The sequence below is a fragment of the Triturus cristatus genome, chromosome 7 (genome assembly GCF_964204655.1).
Source record: "Triturus cristatus chromosome 7, aTriCri1.1, whole genome shotgun sequence".
NCBI classification, from domain to species: domain Eukaryota; kingdom Metazoa; phylum Chordata; class Amphibia; order Caudata; family Salamandridae; genus Triturus; species Triturus cristatus.
In genome coordinates, this window is record NC_140590.1 from 787,101,389 (window position 1) to 787,124,318 (window position 22,930).

The 22,930-nt window shown below is 49.1% G+C and overlaps 1 protein-coding gene across 2 annotated transcripts in view; it reads right to left on the reverse strand.

The window, feature by feature from the left end:
• CYFIP2 (cytoplasmic FMR1 interacting protein 2) overlaps positions 1–22,930 on the reverse strand; it is a 172,505-nt gene that overhangs the window by 125,483 nt on the left and 24,092 nt on the right. For both annotated transcript variants that reach the window (XM_085617604.1, XM_085617605.1), the window contains exons 4-8: positions 8,429–8,506; positions 7,485–7,586; positions 7,106–7,287; positions 5,471–5,567; positions 4,932–5,060 (exon numbers count right to left, since the gene is read on the reverse strand). In XM_085617604.1, the coding sequence (XP_085473730.1) occupies positions 4,932–5,060; positions 5,471–5,567; positions 7,106–7,287; positions 7,485–7,586; positions 8,429–8,506 (588 nt within the window). The remainder of the gene's footprint in view (positions 1–4,931; positions 5,061–5,470; positions 5,568–7,105; positions 7,288–7,484; positions 7,587–8,428; positions 8,507–22,930) is intronic.

Genomic DNA, 22,930 nt, shown 5'->3' on the forward strand with positions numbered 1-22,930 from the left:
GCTGCTGCACGCCACACGCTGCTGCACGCCACACACTGCTGCACGCCACACACTGCTGCACGCCACACACTGCTGCAAGCAGCACACTGCTGCACGCCACACACTGCTGCACGCCGCACCCTACCGCACGCCACACACTGCTGCGCACACTGCTGCATTACACACTGCTGCATTACACACTGCTGCACGCCTCACACTGCTGCACGCCTCACACTGCTGCACGCCTCACACTGCTGCACGCCGCACACTGCTGCACGCCGCACACTGCTGCACGCCGCACACTGCTGCACGCCTCACACTGCTACATGAAACACTGCTGCACGCCGCACACTGCTGCACGCCACACTGTTGCACGCCACACACTGCTGCACGCCACACACTGCTGCACGCCACACACTGCTGCACGCCACACACTGCTGCACGCCGCAACCTGCTGCACGCCGCAACCTGCTGCATGCCTCACACTGCTGCATGCCTCACACTGCTGCAAGCCTCACGCTGCTGCACGCCGCATGCTGCTGCACGCCGCACGCTGCTGCACGCCACACACTGCTACACGAAACATTGCTGCACGCTTCACACTGCTGCACGCCTCACACTGCTGCATGCCTCACACTACCGCACGCCACACACTGCTGCGCACACTGCTGCATTACACACTGCTGCATTACACACTGCTGCACGCCTCACACTGCTGCACGCCTCACACTGCTGCACGCCTCACACTGCTGCATGCCGCTGCATGCCACACACTGCTGCACACAGCACACTGCTGCACGCCGCACACTGCTGCACGCCGCACACTACCGCACGCCACACACTGCTGCGCACACTGCTGCATTACACACTGCTGCATTACACACTGCTGCACGCCTCACACTGCTGCACGCCTCACACTGCTGCACGCCTCACACTGCTGCATGCCGCACACTGCTGCATGCCACACACTGCTGCACACCGCACACTGCTGCACGCCGCACACTGCTGCACACCACACATTGCTGCACGCCACACACTGCTGCACGCCGCACACTGCTGCATACCACACACTGCTGCACACTGCTGCATTACTCACTGCTCCATGCTGCACGCAGCTGCTGCATGCAGCACACTGCTGCACGCCGCACACTGCTGCACGCCGCACACAGCTGCACGCCGCACACTGCTGCATGCCTCACACTGCTGCACGCCTCACACTGCTGCACGCCGCACACTGCTGCACGCCGCACACTGCTGCACTCCACACACTGCTTTTATGCGAGTTTATGCTACTGACATTGTAAATGACAATGCCTTTTATTTGTTTTAAAACCAAAACATAAATAAAAGGCATTGTAATTTTACAATGCCAATAGCTCAAACTCTTATAAATGCGAGACCTATTGCATTGCAAATGCTTGTTTCATCTTTAAATCTGTCCAGCTATTTGTGAATGTTTGCTCAACACTCCTATGTGTAATACAAACTAAAGAACATAAACCTATTTTGCCTTGTAATTCTGTCAGATGCCTATTTTATAATCGCGCAAACTCCTCATATGTGCCTCTAAAGATGGCACTTTGTCCTGAATTTTGACCCTTTGTCCTGAATGTTTACTGTCCAGAATTGACAATATTGCCAGGTGGCCATCCTAGTGATTCACTGGGTTTTCACCAGCTGATCATGAGAAGAGTGCCGCTGTCGTATGGACTGTGAGTTAGCAGGTCTGTTCTCAGGTGTATGTGAAAGGTGAATCATCATGTTTGTCTCTTTGGAAGGGGAAAAAAAAAAAAGAAATACCGCACTGTTGCTGGGCATGCAATGCAAAGAGGGGAAGCATAAGGATCCTTGTAATTTACGACATTCTTCGTTGCCACAATTGATATACGAGAAGCGCAATGGCAGAAGATATTTTTGTGAATAAGGGCTGGCCTTCCACTAGTCCGATCCTCCCTGGAACAAGCTTATTTTTCAGCTTTGGTGAAGACTGATACAGTAGAAGCGCAACTCAAGAAACACACCTGCAATGGCTTCGTGACTGAGTACCACCTTTTGGAAATCCCCGAGATTTCAATTTATGTGCAGATTTACATTTTTGAAGAATAATATGTCGTATTGGGTGAATTAACTGTTTTTCATTTTAACATAGCTATTAAACATTAACATTTCTGAGGCGAATTGCTGATGTATATTACCAAGCGTTATCAGTGCTTAGTGGCTGTGTGCAGCTCACTTTGATTTGATTGGTAAACACTGCCATCTAGAGGCCATTATGGGTAATGTATTATATTCCCTAAAAATTCATTATACAGTTCAGATACCTCTCTCTATCACTCTCTCTCTCTCTCGCTCTCCCCCCTCCCCCCCGCCCAGAGTTATCACAGGTAAATTAAGCAAGAATATCTGTCGTCCAACAGAGAGTAGGAAGAATGAAAATAAACTACCACACACACTTGTGAAAAAAGCCATTACTTTTTATCTGACTTTGTCCTTCCATTTCTTTATAGAAAACCATGCACAGTTCTGCTGAAGCACCGCAGTATCACAAACACATAAATATTCCTTGTTTTTTGGAGCGACAACAACACATCCACACTCTACTAACCGGAAGTACCACACTTTATAACAGGAAGGATACGTCACAACTCTGCTAATGTGCCTCCCTCTGTTCTGACAGGGAGGTACATTAGCGGAGTTGTGAGTGGTCCCTCCTATTAAAAAAGAGGGTGTGTTGGTGTCATTCCCTAAACAGGAATATTTCTGTGTTTTTGGGACTGCGGAACTTCAACAGGACTTTGCGTGGTTTTCTATAAAGAAATGGTACAACAAAGTCATATCAGAAGTAATGTATTTTTTTCACAAGTGTGTGTGGTCTTTGCGCTGGAGAGTGTTGGTTTCACAGTTAACGATTGAGGAGCTGAGGTCAAGACTGCCATCCCTTGTCAAGCGGCATGATGCTCTATGCAGTGAAAATGCCATGGTGGATACATGATTTCTGCAAATTTGTGGATGGGTACTTTATTTTCAAGCTTCCTACTGTGTCTTGGGCGATACCCTTGCTTAATATGCCTGTCATACCTCAGGGAGAGGTGCGTGAACTGTATAACTTGAATAACAAAAGGGTTACTATATGTGAAAAGAACAGTTAACACGGAACGGGGAGGCGGGACGCAAGGGTCAGTCACCATTTCCTCAGAGAAACTGCATCTAGTCTCAAGAAATGTTAATGTGAGTGCCCTGGGGCAGACAGTAATTATAGGTGGAGGGCCTCCGCCCGCTCAAATTTTGCAAAACATACTGAGTGTCTGTGAGGCTGAGCAAATGTCAACCTAACTGACACTCACCATGTTAGGGTTGGGCAGCTTCACATGCCCTAAAAGATCAGGTGCCAGCCAACCAGAGCCAAACGTTGCCGGGCTAAAGATCTCACAGCATCAGGGCATGACCTCATCAACCCAGCAAAGTCTTGTAAGAGTCTCACCCTCATGATGAAGGGGAGTGTTACTCATATACCCTGACCTGGGTGCTGCAGGTTTAAGTCCCGAAGAGCCCATGACTCCTCGTCACAGAGTGGGGTGAGGTCAACAACTTTCACTGACCCCATCCTAATCTATGACAAGTTAGCAGGGCTCGAGTCGGGGTAGCACGCAGGTGGACGGCGTCCCCCCACTTATTTTACCGGGAGCTCGATAACTGGAGCAAATGGAGCCACACATTCACTCTTTGGCCTCTCTGGGGCGAGAGAGCTCATTCAGAACGCTGCTCACGCGCTGGCTTCTCTGATGCAATCGCATCTAAGGGGTGAGCGAGGGGAGGCAATGAGTCTGATGGTGCAAGCCACTTTTCATGACGTCACTTCCTGTCGTGACATCAGCGTCCCCCCACTTCTTTTTTTAAGACTTGTGCCCTGCAAGTTAGGGAAGGTCCTCCTCTCACTGGCTGACCTATGACAAGGTCAGCCAATGAGACGAGACAGAAGGATCTTCTAGTTATCCTTTCTCTCCCTAAAGCGTCCAGTTCCTTTCAGTGCCTTTTACTTTCCCTCGCATCACTCGCTGGACCTCCCATTACCGCCACGTCCTGGTTAGTATTTTTTTGTAATGTTTGGGTGAGTGTGTGCATGTAGGATTTTATGTGTATTAGCGTGCATGTGGATGCATGTTTGCATGTCTGTGCTTGTGAATGGTGGGTGCGAGTATGTGTGCTTGCTAGCTCCACCTGCATTTACTCTCAGCTCTCAGGGAGGACAGGCATCTCAGAGAAGGTCTCAGGGTGGTTTAGTGAAGAATGGGGCAGCTTCCTACAGTGGCCATGGAATGCAGCTGTAGCCTGACTGAAGTCCTGCTGAATCATTTCAAACTCAGGCCCCTGCCCCATATCAAGAACCCCCACCTCAGTGTGAAAGAGACACTAGCAGTTCTGAGCAGTTTACTGTCTCCAATGAGCCTTCAGGTAGCAGTATACATTGGCCATCCTTGGTTTAGGAGTCTAAATGCCAGAGGCCCCACTCTCGCATCCTTTCTGTTATAGAAATATCCTATATGATTTTATTAATTATTAGATAATTGTATGTGATGTATATCAACATGTAAAAAAGCAAGCGTTGCAGTTGTTGAGTGGTTATCTAGCATGCCAATGCACCACAGATGTGTGCCATGTTCTTGCACAGTGCACAGCGGTGGAAACATCTGTCCCTCCCAACTTAGAATCAGAGGTGGTGATCCAGGGGGAAATTGAGATGCATCAGCAGAGCTTTCATGGTGATCTCAGGACTGGAGCTGCAGTGGGTGTTTTAGGGAAGCACTGTGCTGAACAGAAACACCGCTATGTGGAGTACCCGAGTGGACTACCTTTGTTTCTTGACAGTAGGTTTCAAGTTTTCCATAAACCTCTACTTCCCAGGAAAACATCCAAAATGTAACCAAGTTGAGTATGAGCATTCTGAACTCTACCTTTAAGAGCATGTGCTTCTCACTGGGCGTCAGGTACATCTTGTTCTCATAATAATCCACACAAATGTTGACTATGTCAGCCAAGAGCTCCTCGTAGCCAGCAATCACCTCCAGCTGCTGGTGCAGGCACTGGGGAAACAAAACAGTGACAACCAACTCCTTTACCTCTGTTTTCAAAGGGGGAAATAGCTCATACACTGTGTGAACAGAGACAGAGAGAAACAGAAAGTAATGCTCCTTAAGAGGATAGTGCGAAGCGCGAGTCCGCAATCCTTTTACATAGAATGGGCAAAGAAAGTAGAACCTTGCAACAGATGTGCAGACAGTGGCAGGTCTTTACAAAGAGAGAGAGGCTTGCACGGCGTGTGCAAAGAGACACAAAGTGGGCCCACAGGCACTGTGATTCAACACATAATCTTACAAAGGCAGAATATATTCGCATAAAGGGTTACAGAGGGATATTAGATCCTTACATGATCGTGCACAACGACCAAGCATAGTCTTCACAGAGGGATGGCAGCTCCTGATTGCACACTGACCTGGGTGATCCTGTTATGGTTTGCCAGAAACATGGAAAGATTCTGAGATTCCTGGATGGACTGGGGGTCTGCCATCTTTCTCAAGAATTGTGCTGCTCTGCAGGCAGAGAAATCACATGAAACAACACAGTTATCCCAAAGGCAGATCATAAATCTTGTTTTTTAGGGGGAGATGTCAGACCAAAGCAGAATGGGGGTGGTGATTTTTGGAAGCAGTTCCATTTTCACTTTACCTCTGGCCTCAGAGATTCCAACAGTTAGGTTCTTGTTTCTCTTTTTAACACCTAGAATATTTTGGGTTATTGCACCCACCCAGCTACAACCAACCAGGCACATCATGCATATAAATACAATGAAATCTGCCTGCTGTGAACGTTGCAAGCATCCCCTTTTCACCCCATGAGGAAGTGAGCACTGTGTAAAAACAACACCTAAGTGATTTCAAAGGGCAGGTCAGTGATCAGGAGCTCATCTTCCCCAGTACAACTTTGGTGACCTTTGAGAATATGGCGTTTAAACTTCAACATCATATTTTACTGTGAACAAATCCCATATTGCAGCACAAGCACAAATATCTTATGGTTCCATAGATTTATTTGCCTGTTAAATGTACAGTTTTACTTTTCGTAATAGTTTTCAGCTTTTCCCCCCTGTGAGAAACTTTCTAGTCACTGGACTGTCCATCTCACTGAACTCCTCATGTCTTTAGGGCAACATTAGTCCCCATCATCCAAACCAGTCACAATATACTCAAGAGAAATATGTGTCAACAGAAAACTTGACTTTTGACCTGTAGTCGAGGCACGTTTATTTAAGAAGGGAGAAAACACAACATTTTAAGTTTAAAAATCTGGAGTCTTAATCCTTATCATAAAGATGGAGACCTGCCATGTATTCACTCACACCTTTCATTTTTCTCTAACTCACCTGCCCCCCCCTCCCCCCCTCTATGAAACAGTGCTCCTTTGAGTCACACATGTGGACTTTTACTGCCGTGTAATCCTGTCTTAAATGGTCTTCTTGCTGCTCTACCCTTTCTCTTCTAGGCCTCTGTTAAGTTCCCCTCTCCATCTTCCATCTCAGATTTCTAGATCCCTGTCCTTCCTAGGGCCTCAAGGGCAGAACCAATATCAGTTACAGTTAATCAGCCACTTCTGATTTGTTGGTCACAGCACTTTGCATTCTGGCGCTTGTAGCCCTATTCTTACGATAGGGAAAGCAAATCTACACATTCTATCACAGAAACTGATCTCATTGTTTGCTGGTCAGAATCTCTCCAGGTTACCATGGTTGTCCTCTCAAGAGGTGTACCCATTCACTAGTGTCTCTGCCAACCCCATATACCCCTTCGCGTCGTGTATTCCTTTCATCTGATCTACATCTTGTTAGGTCTCTCTTAAACCAAGCCCTACTCTTCACTTATTTCTCACGTTCCAGGTTTTCCTCTCCCTGTGGTCCACTTCTCTATCTCCTCTTCGCCCCAGGTCTCCTCCTACTCCAGATCTCCCTCTCTCCAGGGCTCCCCCTCTGCTGGACCCTCAGCCTAACCCTGTGTCCTATGGTCTCCTCTTGAGTCTCCCACTCTCCATCTCCCTCTGACTCTGGCTCCAGCAGGTCTCCCCCCTCCGGCCTTACCTCTTGTATGCCGAGTGGTCATTCTTCACGCTGCACTTCATGTTCTTCAGTTCATCTAACACTGCAAACATGTTGATGAATTTGCCTAGGGTTAGCAGGTAGGCCTCGGAGACGAAGTCCTTCCTGCGCTCCGCGTGACAGAGCCGCTTCACTTCATTACAGAAGCGCTCGATCGCCTTACGCTGCGAAAAGAGAGGAAGCAGGTGTGGGAATTAGGGAGACTACGAGCCAAATGCATCCTCCAGCTTGATGCCACTCCTCTGCCACTCACCCCTCTCCATACACCATCACTCATCATCCTCACCGGCCTTCTTTAATCCATTCTCACCCTCATCCATCATTCTACCCTAGGTCTTGTTTTGCCCCTCACAGTACTGACCTGGAAGTACATGAACCTCATCAGCTTATTCACTTCCGGCTCCAGCACCTCCACTGTCTTCTCGTAGATCTCAACACGATTCGGCTGCTCATTGCATTTCACCTGAAAAGAGGAGCACAGGAGTGTCACTCACGACAACAAGAGTGACTTTAGTCTTGGGCAATGGCTATGCCACTAAGAGGTAACAGGAAACACCCCTCGTGGTCATTTAGCCTTTACACATTGGTACAGGGATGCCTTTGAGTGATAAAAGGGACGACAATTATGGGGCGAACAGACCACACTTATTAGCAAAAGAGCCATCACTCAAGGATGTAGTTCATGGGGAATCTCATTCATAGGGATCACGGGACATTATAGAAAACCGGAATGTAGGCAGTCTGTAACTCATGGGCATCAGGGGCAGGACTTACTGGCAATGGAACAGTTATTATTATTATTTGTATCTTCTTTTCATTGACTTTCATCAGTAACATCCCTCTGCACGTGTTATAGTGTTATTCACCGTGCACCACGTACCGGGCATTCTGACATAAATCACCACATGCGGCCGTAGCGGCTTCCACACCGTCTAGTTCATATGAAGACAAATGGGCAGGGGGTGGGGTGTTACATTCCTGAGGAAGCATTTTCCTGCACGTACACATATCATTCAAGGTGGAATATTATTCAAGGGATCAATCAATTTAATTAAAGTTAATGCCCATTAAGCAGAGTCTTCCATCATTTTGTCGCCTTTCTCCGAGCTCTTCGTGTGCTGTTCGCCACGACCGATCGATGAAATCTGTTTTCCACCCGGCGAACCCCGGAGCAGCGGGGCTCACCCAGTGAGGCAACTGAACAACTTTGGTATGAATGTTGATGAACGTTATGGATATGAGCAGCTGATCCCAAGCAGCAGCCCCAGATGCACCAGCGCCAGCGACTGCGCACCTCCCTCGTACCTGTGGGATGGCTCGCGAGCAGCTCCTCCAGGTGTACAGCATCACCGCATACTCGTGCCCTTCCTCCAGCATCTCATTCTGAAAAAGACACAGAAAACGGCCTGTGAGAAGAGTCAGACCCTCCACACCAGACCACGGGTGCTTCTCGGACACAAGGGGTTCACGCCTGCGAAGCACTGCACAGTGACCAGGGATCCTGCGGCCGGAGACCGTGCTGCAGAGCCATGACGGCGCTCACACCCCCATCACCATCACAGGCCGAAGCAATAGCAAACAGCTGGAGGTCACTATCGCCAGCACACACACTTGCCATCATGGACAGAGATTAGCACCTAGAAAACCTGGGGTGAAAAAGATCGTCTTTTAAACGTCAGCCACTGAGACACACACTCTGTGAAACATGTAAAGTTCTGGGGCTGGGCCTGTGGTGGGGCACTTATGCTGACGCAGCACTGGGGAATAAGTATCAGGCTACACCGTTGCTCTGGTTGGAGACCTCGCCCCCGAGCGGGCCGGCTCCCTTTATTGGTTTCCGCAGGCCACGCCTGGCCTGCGGATGACGTGTGGTCACCGTGATGGGAAACACTAGACCTGTCGAGCTATTACATCCCTATCCAACTTCATTCAAAACAAACTTTTTTTTTCTTATACATGACAACAACATTACGTTCAACTGTGTACAGTCATATGTGCGGTGCTACTTGCGTGTCCCCTCGTCCGCGGCTCCTGGGCACTCCTCAGCAGGCAAAGTCTCTCAGTCTTTGGCTGGGCCCTGGATTGGGTCTCAGGTTGTACCTTCTGGGGGAGCTTCTCAGGCATGGGCTTGCGGGGGGTCCGCCAGCTGGGGTGGGACTGGTTGGGGGACTCGCGGAGTTCTCGCCCTTCCCCGGTGTGCCGGGGGTTGGGGTGGCTGTCTGTCCTTCCGTGGCCGTCCCCGGGTGGTCTTGGGGTACCTCCTTGAACCACGAGATGTTGCGGGACACTTCTTCGCCTCCCCTTCGGGCAGAGATCATGGTTCCTTGGTTGGCGGTCACTGTCCAGCTCCCTGGTTCGTAGCTGGTCCGGAATTTTCCTCCTGGGCGGCAGTCCCGTAAGAGAACGGTGGCCCCCGGGTGGATGGCCCTCTCGGCGGCGCGCCGCCGGTGGCTCGCGTGGTTGTTGCGGCGGGTTCGTCGGTCTTGTGTTTCGGAGCATCAATGCCCACGGGCTTCTCTGAGTGGTGCAGTGGGGAGAGCTTCTGTACTCTCGCTGGAACTCGTGGAGGCGTTTTTCTGGGTCTGCCTGTTCCACCTCGGCAATTCGGAACACCTTGTTCAGTGTGCGCATGAAACGCTCTACGTCTCCGTTGGCCTGCGGCCATTGGGGTGTTATCCGACGATGGCGTATCCCTCTTTGTGCCAGAAAAGCGGCGAACTCAGCCCCCTGAAATGGCGGTCCGTTATCGCTGCGGATTTCCTCTGGGAACCCAAACATTGCAAATGTCTTTTCGAGGATGGGTGCTACGTGCACAAAGGCTGTGGACGCCACTACCTCTACGATGGGGTATTTTGAGAATCCATCTACCAAGACCAGGGTGTGTTTCCTCCCCGGGAAGCTTCCGAAATCGATGCTGACCCGTGACCACGGGGCCGGGCATGCGTCTTCCGTGATTACTGGTGCTGGCCGTTCTGCGCCTCCCGTCAGTTGACACAGCGGGCATCGCCTCACATATTCCTCGACCATCTTCTCCAGTTCCGGGAACCAGAGCTTCTCTCTCATCCGGGATTTCATCTTCGTTATTCCCTGATGTCCTCCATGGGCTATTTGTGTGGCCTTTTGTCGTAGTCCTTCGGGTATTACCAGCCGAGGTCCTCGTAGCAGGAGCCCATCCGGCGTGGCGCTAAGCTCGTGCCGGATCTGCCACATCTTTGTCGTCTGTTCCTTCTCTCCTGGACCCCAGGAGTTGGCCTGCCTCAGGAAGTGTGCCCATGACCCTTCTTGCACTGCCTTCAGCGTTCGGGTGTACACCCCATCGGTCAGGGCTGCCACTTTTATGTCTTCCAGGGTCATGTTCCGCGGGCAGGCTGCTTCCGACACTAGCTGCACATACTGGTTGGTGTCGTCGTCGTCTTCTGACGTGACAGTCTTGTCCGGGTGGCGAGATAAGAAGTCCGCCGGGTTCTTGGCGCCAGGCCGGTATACCACTTCCATCTCGTAGGGCTGCAGTTGGACCGCCCATCTCTCGATGCGAGGTGGGGGACTTGGTGAGGTTCCTTTGAAGAGTGGCACGAGTGGCTGGTGATCAGTCACCATCGTGAACGGCTATCCCTTGAGGTATAAGTGGAAATGGTGACAGGCCCACTTGATGGCGAGGGCCTCCCGCTCTATCTGGGCATATCGTGCTTCGGTGGGCGTGAGAGACTTGCTGGCAAACGACAGGGCGACCCACCTGCCTGGTTCACGCTCTTGTGTCAGCACGGCGCCGAGCCCGACGGGGCTGGCGTCGACCAGCACCTCTGTTCGCTTGGTGGGGTCAAAGTACGCAAGCGTCGCTTCTCCCAGGAGGGCGTCCTTGATACCTTGGAACGCCTCTTCTTCCTTCGGTCCCCACTGCCACTGGGCATCCGACTTGGTAAGGGCTCTCAGTGGCTCCGCCCGCGTGGCCAGCCCGGGAATGAACCTCCCGCAGTACGTCGCCATGCCCAGGAAGCTGCGCACCTCTGTGGGCGAGGTGGGCGCGGGTGCGCCTTTGATCGATTGCGACTTCCGGGGGTCTACCTGGATGCTTTCCTGATTGAAGACGTACCCGAAGAATTCCAGGGATGGTTGGAAGAATTGGCACTTCTCTCTGTGAAGTGTAGCCCCGTGCTCCTGGAGCCGCGCCAGAGTACTGCGGAGGTGTCGGTAGTGGTCGGCCGCTGTCGCTGAATGGATGAGGATGTCGTCACTTACGTTCAACACTCCTGGGAGCCCCGACAGCATCTCCCGTATGGTGTTCTGGAATACCTCCGCCGCCGAAGATATCCCGAAGTTTAGTCTTTTGTACCTCCGAAGTCCCAGGTGGGTGCTGAACGTCGTGATGTAGCGACTCTCCTTGGCCAGCGGGAGCTGGTGGTATCCCGCGTTTAGGTCAAACTTCGAGAACCACTTGGATCCATTTACATCGGCTATAATATCGTCCATTGTCGGCGTGATGTGCCGCTCCCTTTTTATGGCTTTGTTGGGGAGCCTCATGTCAATGCATAGCCGTATCGCTCCCGGCTGTTTCGGTTTCTCTGCTATGACCATCGGGGATACCCACGGTGTAGGGCCCGATACTTTCTCGATAACGCCGAGTCTCTCGAGGTTTTCTAGCTCTTTCTCCACTAGTGGTCGTAGATGAAACGGGACTCTTCTATGCCTCAACGCGACCGGGACGACTGTCTTGTCAATATGTTGCTTCACGGGGTCGCACTTGATGCGGCCAAGGCCTCGAAACAGCTCCGGGAACTGACTGAGCAGCTCGTCCACCTGGTGTGTTTTCACCCTCCGTGCGAACGATATTAACCCTAGGTCCTCAGCCGTGTGGCTGCTTATGAGGGTGTCGGCTTCCCTGTCGATGACATGGATAATCGTCATCACTTCATGGTCATCGGCCTTGACGGGGACGGTCATTTTCCCTTTGAGAGGCAACGGGGTGTCGGCTACGTAGGCATAAATCTTCGTCTTGGACGGCTGCACCGGCGGGCGAGGTTTTAGGCGTCTGTACTGCTGGAGGCCCATTACATTCACCGTGGCTCCCGTGTCGATCACGGCGTGCACTTCTGTCCCGGCCACGTGTACCACACACGTCGGTTGGGGCCTACGCCGTAACTTGAGTTCCCTCGCAAACGAGATCATGTGTACCTCCTCCTCCCCATCGCTTGACGACTCTTCACTCACGTCCTGGTATCTCATCCCTCTCGTCTGCTCCACCGGCAGCCTTCTTTCCGTTACAGACAGCTGTCGCACCGCCTTGGTTGGTGGCTTCCGGTTTTGGAACTCCCGGCCTCTCGTGCGTCTCTGGCATACTGACGCGAAGTGATTGGGGATTCCGCAGTTTGTGCACGTCTTCCCTTGTGCCGGGCAGTCCTTCGCTGCGTGCGGTTCGTATCCGCAGTATCCACACTTTTGCTTCGATCCTTCTTGCCGTGAGGCCTTGTGGTTGTCTCCTCGCGGCCTGGTACGGAGGGCGTCTGCCCGCTCCGTCTTGATGCTCCATTTCGTTGGCCCGGGCTGCCGACAAGTCGTGCGACCTTGCCAGAACTAGCATGTCCTCCAGCGCGATCTTCGGCTGGCGCAGGATGAGGCCTCTTAACGTCTTGTCTCTGCACCCTTGTATGAGCTGGGCGCGTATTTCCTTCAGTTGGTCGTCTTCCGTACAGGTGATCGCCAGCTCACGCAGCCGCGCGTAGAACACGTCCATCGACTCCCCTTCCCGTTGCCGGGCCTGGCGCAACTTGAAGCGCTCAAAATCTGGGTTGAGTTGTGGGTCGAAATGGGCATCAAGAGCAGCCACTGCAGCGTTGTAGTCTGCGGCTGTACCTGTGTTAGGCAGATGTTTGAACAACTTGAATATTTCATCCCCTGCGTAATGTAATAGCAACGACCTCTTTATTGCGTTGTCGGCTTCTCTTGTGACGACGAAGTAATTATTTAGGCGCTCAATCCAAATTTTCCAACGAGGCGCCGCGGTAGCCGGGTCTTCCAGCTCGCTGAAGGGGGGTAAAACCCCTGACGCGGCATGTTGAAAAGGGGCAGGGGCTGGCGCCGCCACTTGCCCAGGCGCCGCTCCAGTGCCTGATGCGGCCGCCTGGCCATCATTGTTCATTGTGTCTGCTTGTGCGCTTGTGCGGGTGAGGTGGAGCTGTAACTCAGGAGGAAGCACACCCTCCCGGTATCTTTGTCCAACTGTCCCTCCTTTTCTACCTTGGGGCGTGGAGGGTAAACGCCGGCCCTGCCGTGGGGCTAAACGTCCTCGGGCGACCCCTTAACCACCGTGCCTGGCCCCAGCACCGCTCGTAGACAGGAGATCCCCTCCCCGTGGCACCAGAGGATGAACTTATAGGCAATGGCACAGTCTGTGTGTGACAGTCAATGTTACTTGGTACAAATCCTTACTTGGAGCTGCCAAGGCTTGATGGAGGACAGTGGTCGCCTCCTCACTGGTGGTAGTAACAGCACAGCAGGGAATGCCGGTGCTCCGGAGTCCGCCTGAACCAGACGGAGGGACCGGGCGAGACAAACGCACTCGGCCGGCGGGAGCTCCCACGTGGTCGAAGGCCTCCTCTGCGTCACCGCGCCCGCGCGCGGGGCACCTCCGCGTAGCTGGGGAGGATCGGGTGACGGATGCGGGGCACGCAGTGAATTCGGATCCCACCCTCGTCGCCAGTGTAAAGTTCTGGGGCTGGGCCTGTGGCGGGGCACTTATGCTGACGCAGCACTGGGGAATAAGTATCAGGCTACACCGTTGCTCTGGTTGGAGACCTCGCCCCCGAGCGGGCCGGCTCCCTTTATTGGTTTCCGCAGGCCACGCCTGGCCTGCGGATGACGTGTGGTCACCGTGATGGGAAACACTAGACCTGTCGAGCTATTACAAAACACACCAAGCGTCATGCTGGAGAGGACAAGTGCTGGGATTAGCACAACACAAACAGGCCTAGGAGCAACACTGGGTCTACCAGCAAAGCAGAATAAACTCAGACACATCCTGATCAACACTCACACAGACCATTAATAACAGTCTTCAGAAATAAAATGAAGGCCTTTTTGTTTCATAAACGTGCGACTTCTCCAAATCTTGACTCTGAAATAAAACTTCAATCCTCCTCATATCAACTGTTGATCTTCTAAAGTCTTTCCTCTGCGCATCTCTGCCCTGCCTTCGATAGTTTTTATCGACGTATTCCCCCTTCCCTACCTTCTCTGGGGCATCATCCCCCAACTCTCCCTTTTCACTGCCTCATATGTCTCCCTGCTGAAAGCTGCTTGCTCATACAATCACAAGAATCCTCATCATTATACTGGCCTAAATCTCACCAATATTGTCTAGTATGATCTCTCTGAAATATGAATTCATGTATGTGATATGTTTTCATATGTCCCTGGGTGAACATCATATTAAAAATACAACTTCTGTTAAGCGCCAACAATACGCTCCAGAAAAATCCCAAAGTATTAACATAAAATGAATAAGTACAAAAGATAAAAACCCTTGTTACCAGTTTCCCATAAGTGGGTCTGCTAATTCCGACCCCTAGAGGTACCCTTACTGCCTGGATTGTTATCATTTGGGGTCGAAAAAACTGGCCCATGACCAATTAGATCCTGAGGGACAACTTAGGGATGGTAATAAATGGGGGAGTCAGATTTAACCCATCCAGTTCTCCAGGGTATTCCTTATTTCTAGTTTGATTTTCGCCAGGGATCTCAGCTGCTTTGATCAGCAGAAGTCCTAGAGTGAACTGCGCGGACCTGCGGTGTTTCCGAGTTGCTCCTAAAGAGGACGGGGTCAGAGACTCATTTTAATGGTCTCATCGGAGATTGTAGGCAACAGATAATGAGAGTCAATGAAATGAAATTATATGTCTCGCATAGGTTCATGGGCCTGTTTCATACAAACTTCTGGAAAAAAACTATGTTTTATATATTTAATAAAATAAAGGAAACTTGGAGTGGAGGTCACTGTGAACGTAATCTGTGGGAGATATGTATGAAATATTGATTTAGCTAAGGAGTCCCTTTTATGAAAGGAAGAAGAGAGTACGCCCTCCTTCAAAGGACAGGTTGCTAAGTACTACCCAGCCAAGGCCCCAAACGTATACATGGCATAGTCATCGAACGCCATCAATACGAAATCCGTGACATGGCCACAGATGTGACATAGATACCTCCTCCAAAACAGAGAATGGATTAAAAATGTTGTCTTTCTCTGTTCCTTTCCAGACACACATTTCAATCTTTATTTGAACACAAATTGGGCATGATGAGGAATGAGTGGCCAATCAGATGGACCTTTCTGTCATCCCCTCAGAACTTCAAAAAGTATGTGTCATCCCCCTTCCTGAAACCTGTCGCTCACTATAAGGTGGTGTCATGTTAAGGAACAAAGTGAGTGTGTTCTCGAAAGAAGGATCATAACACTACTGCTGGGAGAAAGCCCAAGTCAGCACAGCGTATAGTTACAGATGTCTTGGTAAACATATTTAGTCCAAGTATGAGAGAAGATAAACTTGGGACCGTATAAGGTTTCAGGACTTTTGAACTGTGTACATCCGCCACTGGGTATGGGACCCACAAAATCCTATGTTGAAATTGGCACTGAGACGTCAAAGGGCTTGCCTGTTTTTTGGCATGCTAAACACTTGCAGGCCTTGGTTAGAAGTCCAGTTCTTGTTTTGGCCGTGGTTTGTTTGGGTTTTCTCAACTTTTGGGACATTTTGGTTGGTATACTCAGAAATAAGGGCTCAAGGCCTCTGAGCTATGCTGACTTGCGCCCAGAGCAACCAAGACAACCGAGCAGAAGGCCAGATAAAACATATGCAAGTACGTCATGGAGCACATTGTCGGGTACCTCGACCCTCTTGACTGAGCCCATGGAAAACAGATCATCTCATCCCAGGAGCCCTGCATGTCTCTGGGAACATCTGAATGATGCCATGGGTTTACATACATCGTATGACTCAGTACAAAATAAAACGTAGCACCTAGCGTGCAAATACCAGAAATGCGTTTGAAACTATGATGTGCCTGTTGACGACTTTCTTTGAAGGGTTGCTATTGGGACAAAAGTCCTCTTAATAGCTCGGAAAAGCTTGGTGCCCTGATCTATTCAGTTAAGTGTTTTGCCTGTACTCAGAATTGTCTGAGGCCAATGGAGGGATGCTCAACTGAGGGTCATAGCTTTGCTGAAAGGGGATACATTTAATGTGCACCCACATGTATAGTAAGGGTGACAAATCCTCACATCCCTTTAATACCAGATGCATGCTGGCAGGAGTTCAGCGAGATGGAGGGAGAGATGGGGGGTGGGGGGGGGGGAAGGAGAGAGGAGAGAGGGGAGAGTTGTGTGTGTGTGTGTGTGTTCGCGCGCGTGCGTGTTTTTTGTTTTCTTAATATTGTACCTTACTGCCCCCTCACACAAAATCATATCTTCACAGCCTGGTCAGGTTCTGAGGGCACCAGGCAGGCTGTCTGTGATGGTGAGAGTGAGCCATGTGAGCCGGTACACTTTGGTTCCATTTTGTAGACCTGGGCGCTTTCTGCTAGGGTGACTCTCTGGGTGGATTACAGTTCTACCCTAGGTCCCAGCTTCATGGAGGCCTCCTGAACAGCTACGCCTCGGTGAGAAGCTGTGCACTGACTGCAAAAGGGGGACTGTGCCTACCCACATAGGTCTGTGAGGTAGGTGCATCAATGACATTTGCTGTTAATGTTCTGGAAGGGCAAAGCTTCTACCCCCTGCTTCGATCCTTACCATACAAGTGCAGGAAGTGCACTTCGCCTTTGGAGTGCTTCCAGTCATCTCCAAAGGACAGCAATGCCATACAATGTGGACATGCCTTCTTCTGTTTCTGTCAGCTAGCCAGAGAAGAAGACACCCGAGCAGTTGCTGCATGAGCTGAAAGTCCTAAAAAGGCCCATTGTGAGCAGTCCATTTAATGATTCCTTCATATTGAGGGACAGACCTACAGAGCAAGGCCTCCGGCTGTGGCATGCATCAGCCTGCCCCAGTGTGCCTTCAGTGTCATCAGAGCCACAGATCACCCTACTGCCCTTATACTTGTGGCCTACCCCACAGTGCCTTCCTGCAAATGTGTTAATGACAAGCCCCTGTAGCAATAGCGATAAGGCTTTCAAGGCGGTGCGAGAGGGGGCATAGTGTCCAAAACTTGGTTTATCCTGTAACTCCCAGCCCCCCACCCCCACCCGCTGGTGTGGGCCTAGTGGCTCGTCTCCATTTTCTCATCCATTTTTACAAATATTGACACTTATCCTGCTCATCCGTTTGTGTACAGTCTCGTTTCTTTGGCCCTATAAACTTTGCCCCTAAGCTGCAACACCAACGGGATTCCCGTTTTAGTGATCAATTTCTAGCTGACCAAGGACCTCAAATTGTACACATCAACAAGCCCAGACTCTGAGGGAACAAGAGTACAGCCCTGAGCTGGAACCCAAAGCAGCACTGACAGCACAGGGATGCATGGTGTATGTAGCTGCGAAATTCGCTTTCTGTTTGTGCCTACTCTTAATGTTCTAGTTGGAGGGTAAGGTGCACTGGTGCTGGTTTCTGTCTGGCCGGTTTGCCATTATTAGTGTATATTTGAGCATGGCTATGTTTCTCAACCATTCCAAGTTGCCATGAATCACACAATCGCTGTCCGGCCGCCCTTTTCTGCTATAGGAGAGTGGCACGCGCATCCAAAAATGCCACACTAGGGACGGTGCCTGTCCTTCACTGAGCCCCACATCAAACCCAGGAGAAAGAAGGGGCAGGATCCACTACTTACCATGTATCTATACATCAGCAGCACCTCCCATACGTCGCTACATTTCATGATTGTGTGGTTGAGACCTGTGTATTTTCACTGGTGGCCATTTGGGACACTATGCATCAATTGTACAAGATGGTGGTTTTCATACATAGAAGGACGTGCTACTGAGATTCGAGACTGGAGAATTGGACTTGCAGACTAAATTATCATGTTAGAACTTTGCTGGGACCCTGCTCTTGTTTTTCTAGCATGTTGCTTTGGGTAAATTCGTTTTAGGATTGTTTTGTCAACTCATATGTAGAGTAGTTGCCCAGCTTCTCACACAGACTGAGGAACCATATCAGAGGGCATACACATTATTTTCAACAGTGTATCTTTCTACTTTGTTTGTCACATCTGCCACATTTTTGCTATATGTTTAACAACAATGAAGTCTTATCCATTCAACTAGACCGCGATCCTCCTCGAGACACTTACTTTGCAGTATAAAGCAATTCAATGGTTCGCCAGAGGGCATAATGTTTTTGTGAAATACAGTGCCTAGGCCTGTTTATAAACAGGTCTTGGGATATAACCATGACCCAGGAGACAGTATCACCTATTAGTTTTTATATTTGGGCCATATTTTTAATGATTCTATTTTACTCATGCTAAAGGAGTCATGTACTTCTTAGAATTTATTGCAGTTACTGGACATTTAGTTCATTGTGTGCTATTTGACTGTGTTATGTTCTATCGCAATTTCTAAACCCTACTGCCCGCCACAGTGAGCTTTGAAAAGTCGCCTTTGCTATCCTTGTACAGTCAAGTGTCGAAAGGGAAAACATGGTCATTCATTTAGCGTGCAACAACACTGACGGCGCTGGGACACTGATGGTTTATGCCCACACAAGATTCCACACAGTAACCAAAGACTACCCCAGGACCCAAGACATGGCATTGCTTTTATTCTGCAGAAAACTTTGAAATAAATTGAAAAGCAGCCAAACCAGAAGTATCTTAAATGTGTATATTGAATGATTTCTTTGGAGATTAATGAAATTTGAAGCAGTGTATGTACAGTGACAAATATTACACAGTGAAGGGACATTCACAAATCCACAGTTCCTTTTTGAGACTTTTTGAAAATTCCCTTGACATTTGAAAGGTTGCGTTTCTTGGACTAGGAAAAAAAACCTGCAAGCATTCACCTGTGGTTTGAAAGGGCTAGGCCGAATGTTATCTCTGTTTCTAGGAAGGCAAAGAGGAAATTAAGAAACTCCTTTAAAGAGGGGAAACTGTCAAACCCATTGACAAACCCATTTGAAGTGAAGCAATTATAGCTCTCTTTTGATGAGAAGGGTTTACACCTCCTTAGCTTCTAGGAGTTGCACCAAGATAAACATTTTAGAAAGAGAAATGGCTAGGAGTCATTAACTTAATTGGTCTTACTCTAGTGTCTGAATATGGTAAAAATTTGACTTTGTATGGCTATTAAAACGTTGGACTGCAGCGTCTCAATCTAAGATTCGAGGCCATGAGCCAATTAGGCTGTAATATACTCTTTATTCTGATATCTGAATAATACACTGCATTTCTATTTGATCAGCACCCCAGTGATTCATTAAGTGTCACACTACTACACTCCAATGTGATTGATGGACTTAGGTGGAAAGACCTGTGGAAACATTTGACCCATGGGACCACTGCATCTGTTTGTGCTCGTCGAGCCGCGTTCCTGTCTGAATATAAGGGTCCATCCTTGTTGTTGCATATATTTTAACATTGCTGCAGTGACATTTGTATACGTACACAAAGTGTAAATATAATGGACCTTCATGGTGCATTATACATCCTATAGTGCTGCTACTGCAGGTAATTAAAGAGTCCCTGAACCCTGTAGTTTGGACTTTGATGGCATGGTCAACGTAGCGCATGCGATGTAAAGGATGACAGGGTAGCTAAAGGTGAAGACGGAGGGCCAAATTTATATTCTGGCGGATGGAGTATTCTCCATTGGCCTGGTAGAGGATTTACGCTTACGAGCTCGAGAATACTCCGCCCATCAGATTTATAAATGACTGCCAAGCAGGCGGTCCTTCATAAAGGCATTGGCAGGAACCACTGTCACAGCGGGTCCTGACAATGCAAAACCTGTATTCATCAATTTTCTTTTTGAAAATGAAAAATATAATGCTCCTCCCCCCCCACCGCTATGGGAGGATTCTCCTACGGCAAGGGGAGCATTGGAATGGCTTTACTGTTCCTTACCACCAGGTTTTACCTTGCCTGGAAGTAAGGAACAGTAAAAAAGGACTACATGACTAGGCATCTAAATTGGGTGGGCAGACATGTAGCCATTTTTTCCGCTGGCCTTCACTCCACAGGGCGGTCAGAGATGTTTGCCCATAGTAGAGACAGTATAGTCTCCACCGTGGCCAAATGTAGGGTCTGCCTGCAATTTTATTTTGCAGGGGGCCCACTGTATTGGCAGGAAGGGAATTCCGTAGTAACTGAGTACCGTCTATACCAATACATAAATCAGGTCCTGAAAGGCACCGGGGATGAAGAGACTAAAGTGTGCAAGAGGACAAAGTGCTCGGGAGAGCCAAAGAGATACAAGGTCGGTACAGTTGGCCTCCTGATCCTTGCTGCTGGGGATTGTTGCTTGCTGCAACGCTACTTCTGTTTGCAGTTATAGTCATTCTGCAATGGCTACCGGGAACATCACAATCAGGCTTTTTACCCTCTAAGCCATCATTTTTTAATATGCTTGGTTTTTTCTAGAGTACTGGGCTACTAACTAAACTACAGTTTTTACTCATAGTCCTGTTTCTTCAGTGAGAAGCCCCATGAGACCTCAAGTTTGGGATTTGGGGCCTTTAGGACACATATATATCATGATTTCATTTGTCTCCTTTACACTTGATGTTGTTGTTTAATTTACGTTGGAAAGGTAGGGTTGAACCCGCCAGGATGGCACACTATGCAAGCCGCCTCTGAGCTGCTCTGGGTGTTGGGATCACATCTGATTCCAGGGACTGGATCCTAAGGTGTGTGAGAATAAGGCAATGTGTATACAGAATAGAATTCTCCCCAGATGTGGGTAGGAAGGGGAGGTGTCCTTTGAGATCACATAAAACTCAGATCAGCACAGCAGCTCAAAGAGTAATAAGATGCAAAAGGTGGTGGCGAGGAGCCGAGAGCTTTTATAGCAGGAAAAAAAGCAAAGGAAGGCAAGATGCAGGAGAAAAGTGGTCCAATGCCAGGGATTGCGTAGGGTTTGGAATCTTCCAGCACAATCAAAACCAAGGCCTTAAGCAATACAAAATAACACCAAAGGACTTCACAATGGTTGGTACATGGATAAATTAGCAGTAGAAAAACTGCACTTCTTGGTAATGGAGAAATGCAAATGATCTACACATTTAAAAAAATACCTGCTCAAATTACTATACTATTTCGAATCAGCATAAAACACACATGGAAAAGTTTTTAATGCTCCCAACATGCTTTGCAAAGTGTACAAGGAAGAAGCAGCAGCAGCAACCTTTTCTATTTTTCCAGAGCGCCATTTTTAGAATTCTGTTAAAGTATTATCTTTTTTCCACAATAAGTTATGTGAAAGTTTTATATTTTTTTGCCAATAAAAGTGAAAAACCCATATTTGACCTGGAGGCACCTACGACACCCCTTACAGGGGCTCACTCACATTGCACGGCACCTAAGCGGCGAGGCGATCACTGCGCGCTCCAGTAAGGCATACCCAGAGGCTGGTCCCGGATACATACCTGCAGCCCCACTCAGGGTAGAGGCGGGTGGCCTGAGGGCCCACGAGACTAAAGGAACGAAAGGACTGGGAATGGACGCCCCTGATATGTCAGCCTCTATGATTATGGCGTTAACGCCTGTGCCTGCGTGTCTTACTGTTTACAAATGCCAATAAAAAGAATGTTTTAAAAAAATTTGACCTGGAGGCACAGTACTTCAGAAAAAAGTCTGACCTCTTGTGATCATCTCGAAGTCTATGCAAATTGCATAGTGAATTGGAAACGTCACTGAGACTGGAGCTCGCTGGTGTCTACTAATGTACACATAGCTTTCGATAAACCTGTATCAGAGTGGTGTGTGGCTAACCGATGGAAGATGCTTGGAAGACGGTGTGATCCATATGTTGCTTTAACCCCTTCGGCGCTCATGACGGAACGGTTCCGTCATGAGCGTCGGTTGAGCTGTGCTCATGACGGAACCGTTCCGTCATGACCACGCCCGCGCAAGAAATGGTCAGCGCTGAGCAGGAATCGGCGCCGCATCGAAGGGGTTAACACATAAAGCCATAAGATGTTGGCTGGTTCATTACCTATGGAATGGCCCTGTGAGATTGGCAGTACTTAGAGCAGCAGCATATACAGAACCATGGTGAGTGTACTACACGTGAGCTAAGGACAGGTAGCAGTTTTTTAAAACACATTTCCTGTACTTATTCTTTTAAAGAGAGTCACACATTTATTTTGCATTACAACATAGAATCACTCTTCAGCCAAGCTATTTAATCTATCCCACTGAAGTCATCAGCTGTAGTAATCTAGTGCTGAAACGTTGTGGTGGTCTGAAGGTATGTATAACTAGGTAAAATAAACTTTATTGTTAGGCTGCGCCCCTTCAGTTGAAACATTGTAGATTGATGGCAGCTTTCTGAGAGGTTATAGGTATTCTCTTGTTCTTGGTCATAGTGTACGATGTGTGTTGTGCATTTGGTGCCATTGACCATGAAAGCGGTAGTGTCTTTTGGTGTTTAACAACAATTATACTCCGGGGGCCTAGGGTCCCAAAACTGTAACACACTTTCTTCCAGCCAGCGTTATATCCTGCTAGCAGGTCTAGCATGACTTGTTGCGAGTATTATCAACATCCCAGTAACTCAGAACATGACAAAGTTCTCCACCCTCTGCTGGTTACTTGCTCCATTGCCTTCCTTACAAAGGTGAGACAGATGGAGACATATTTTCATACTGGAAGATCATAATTCAAA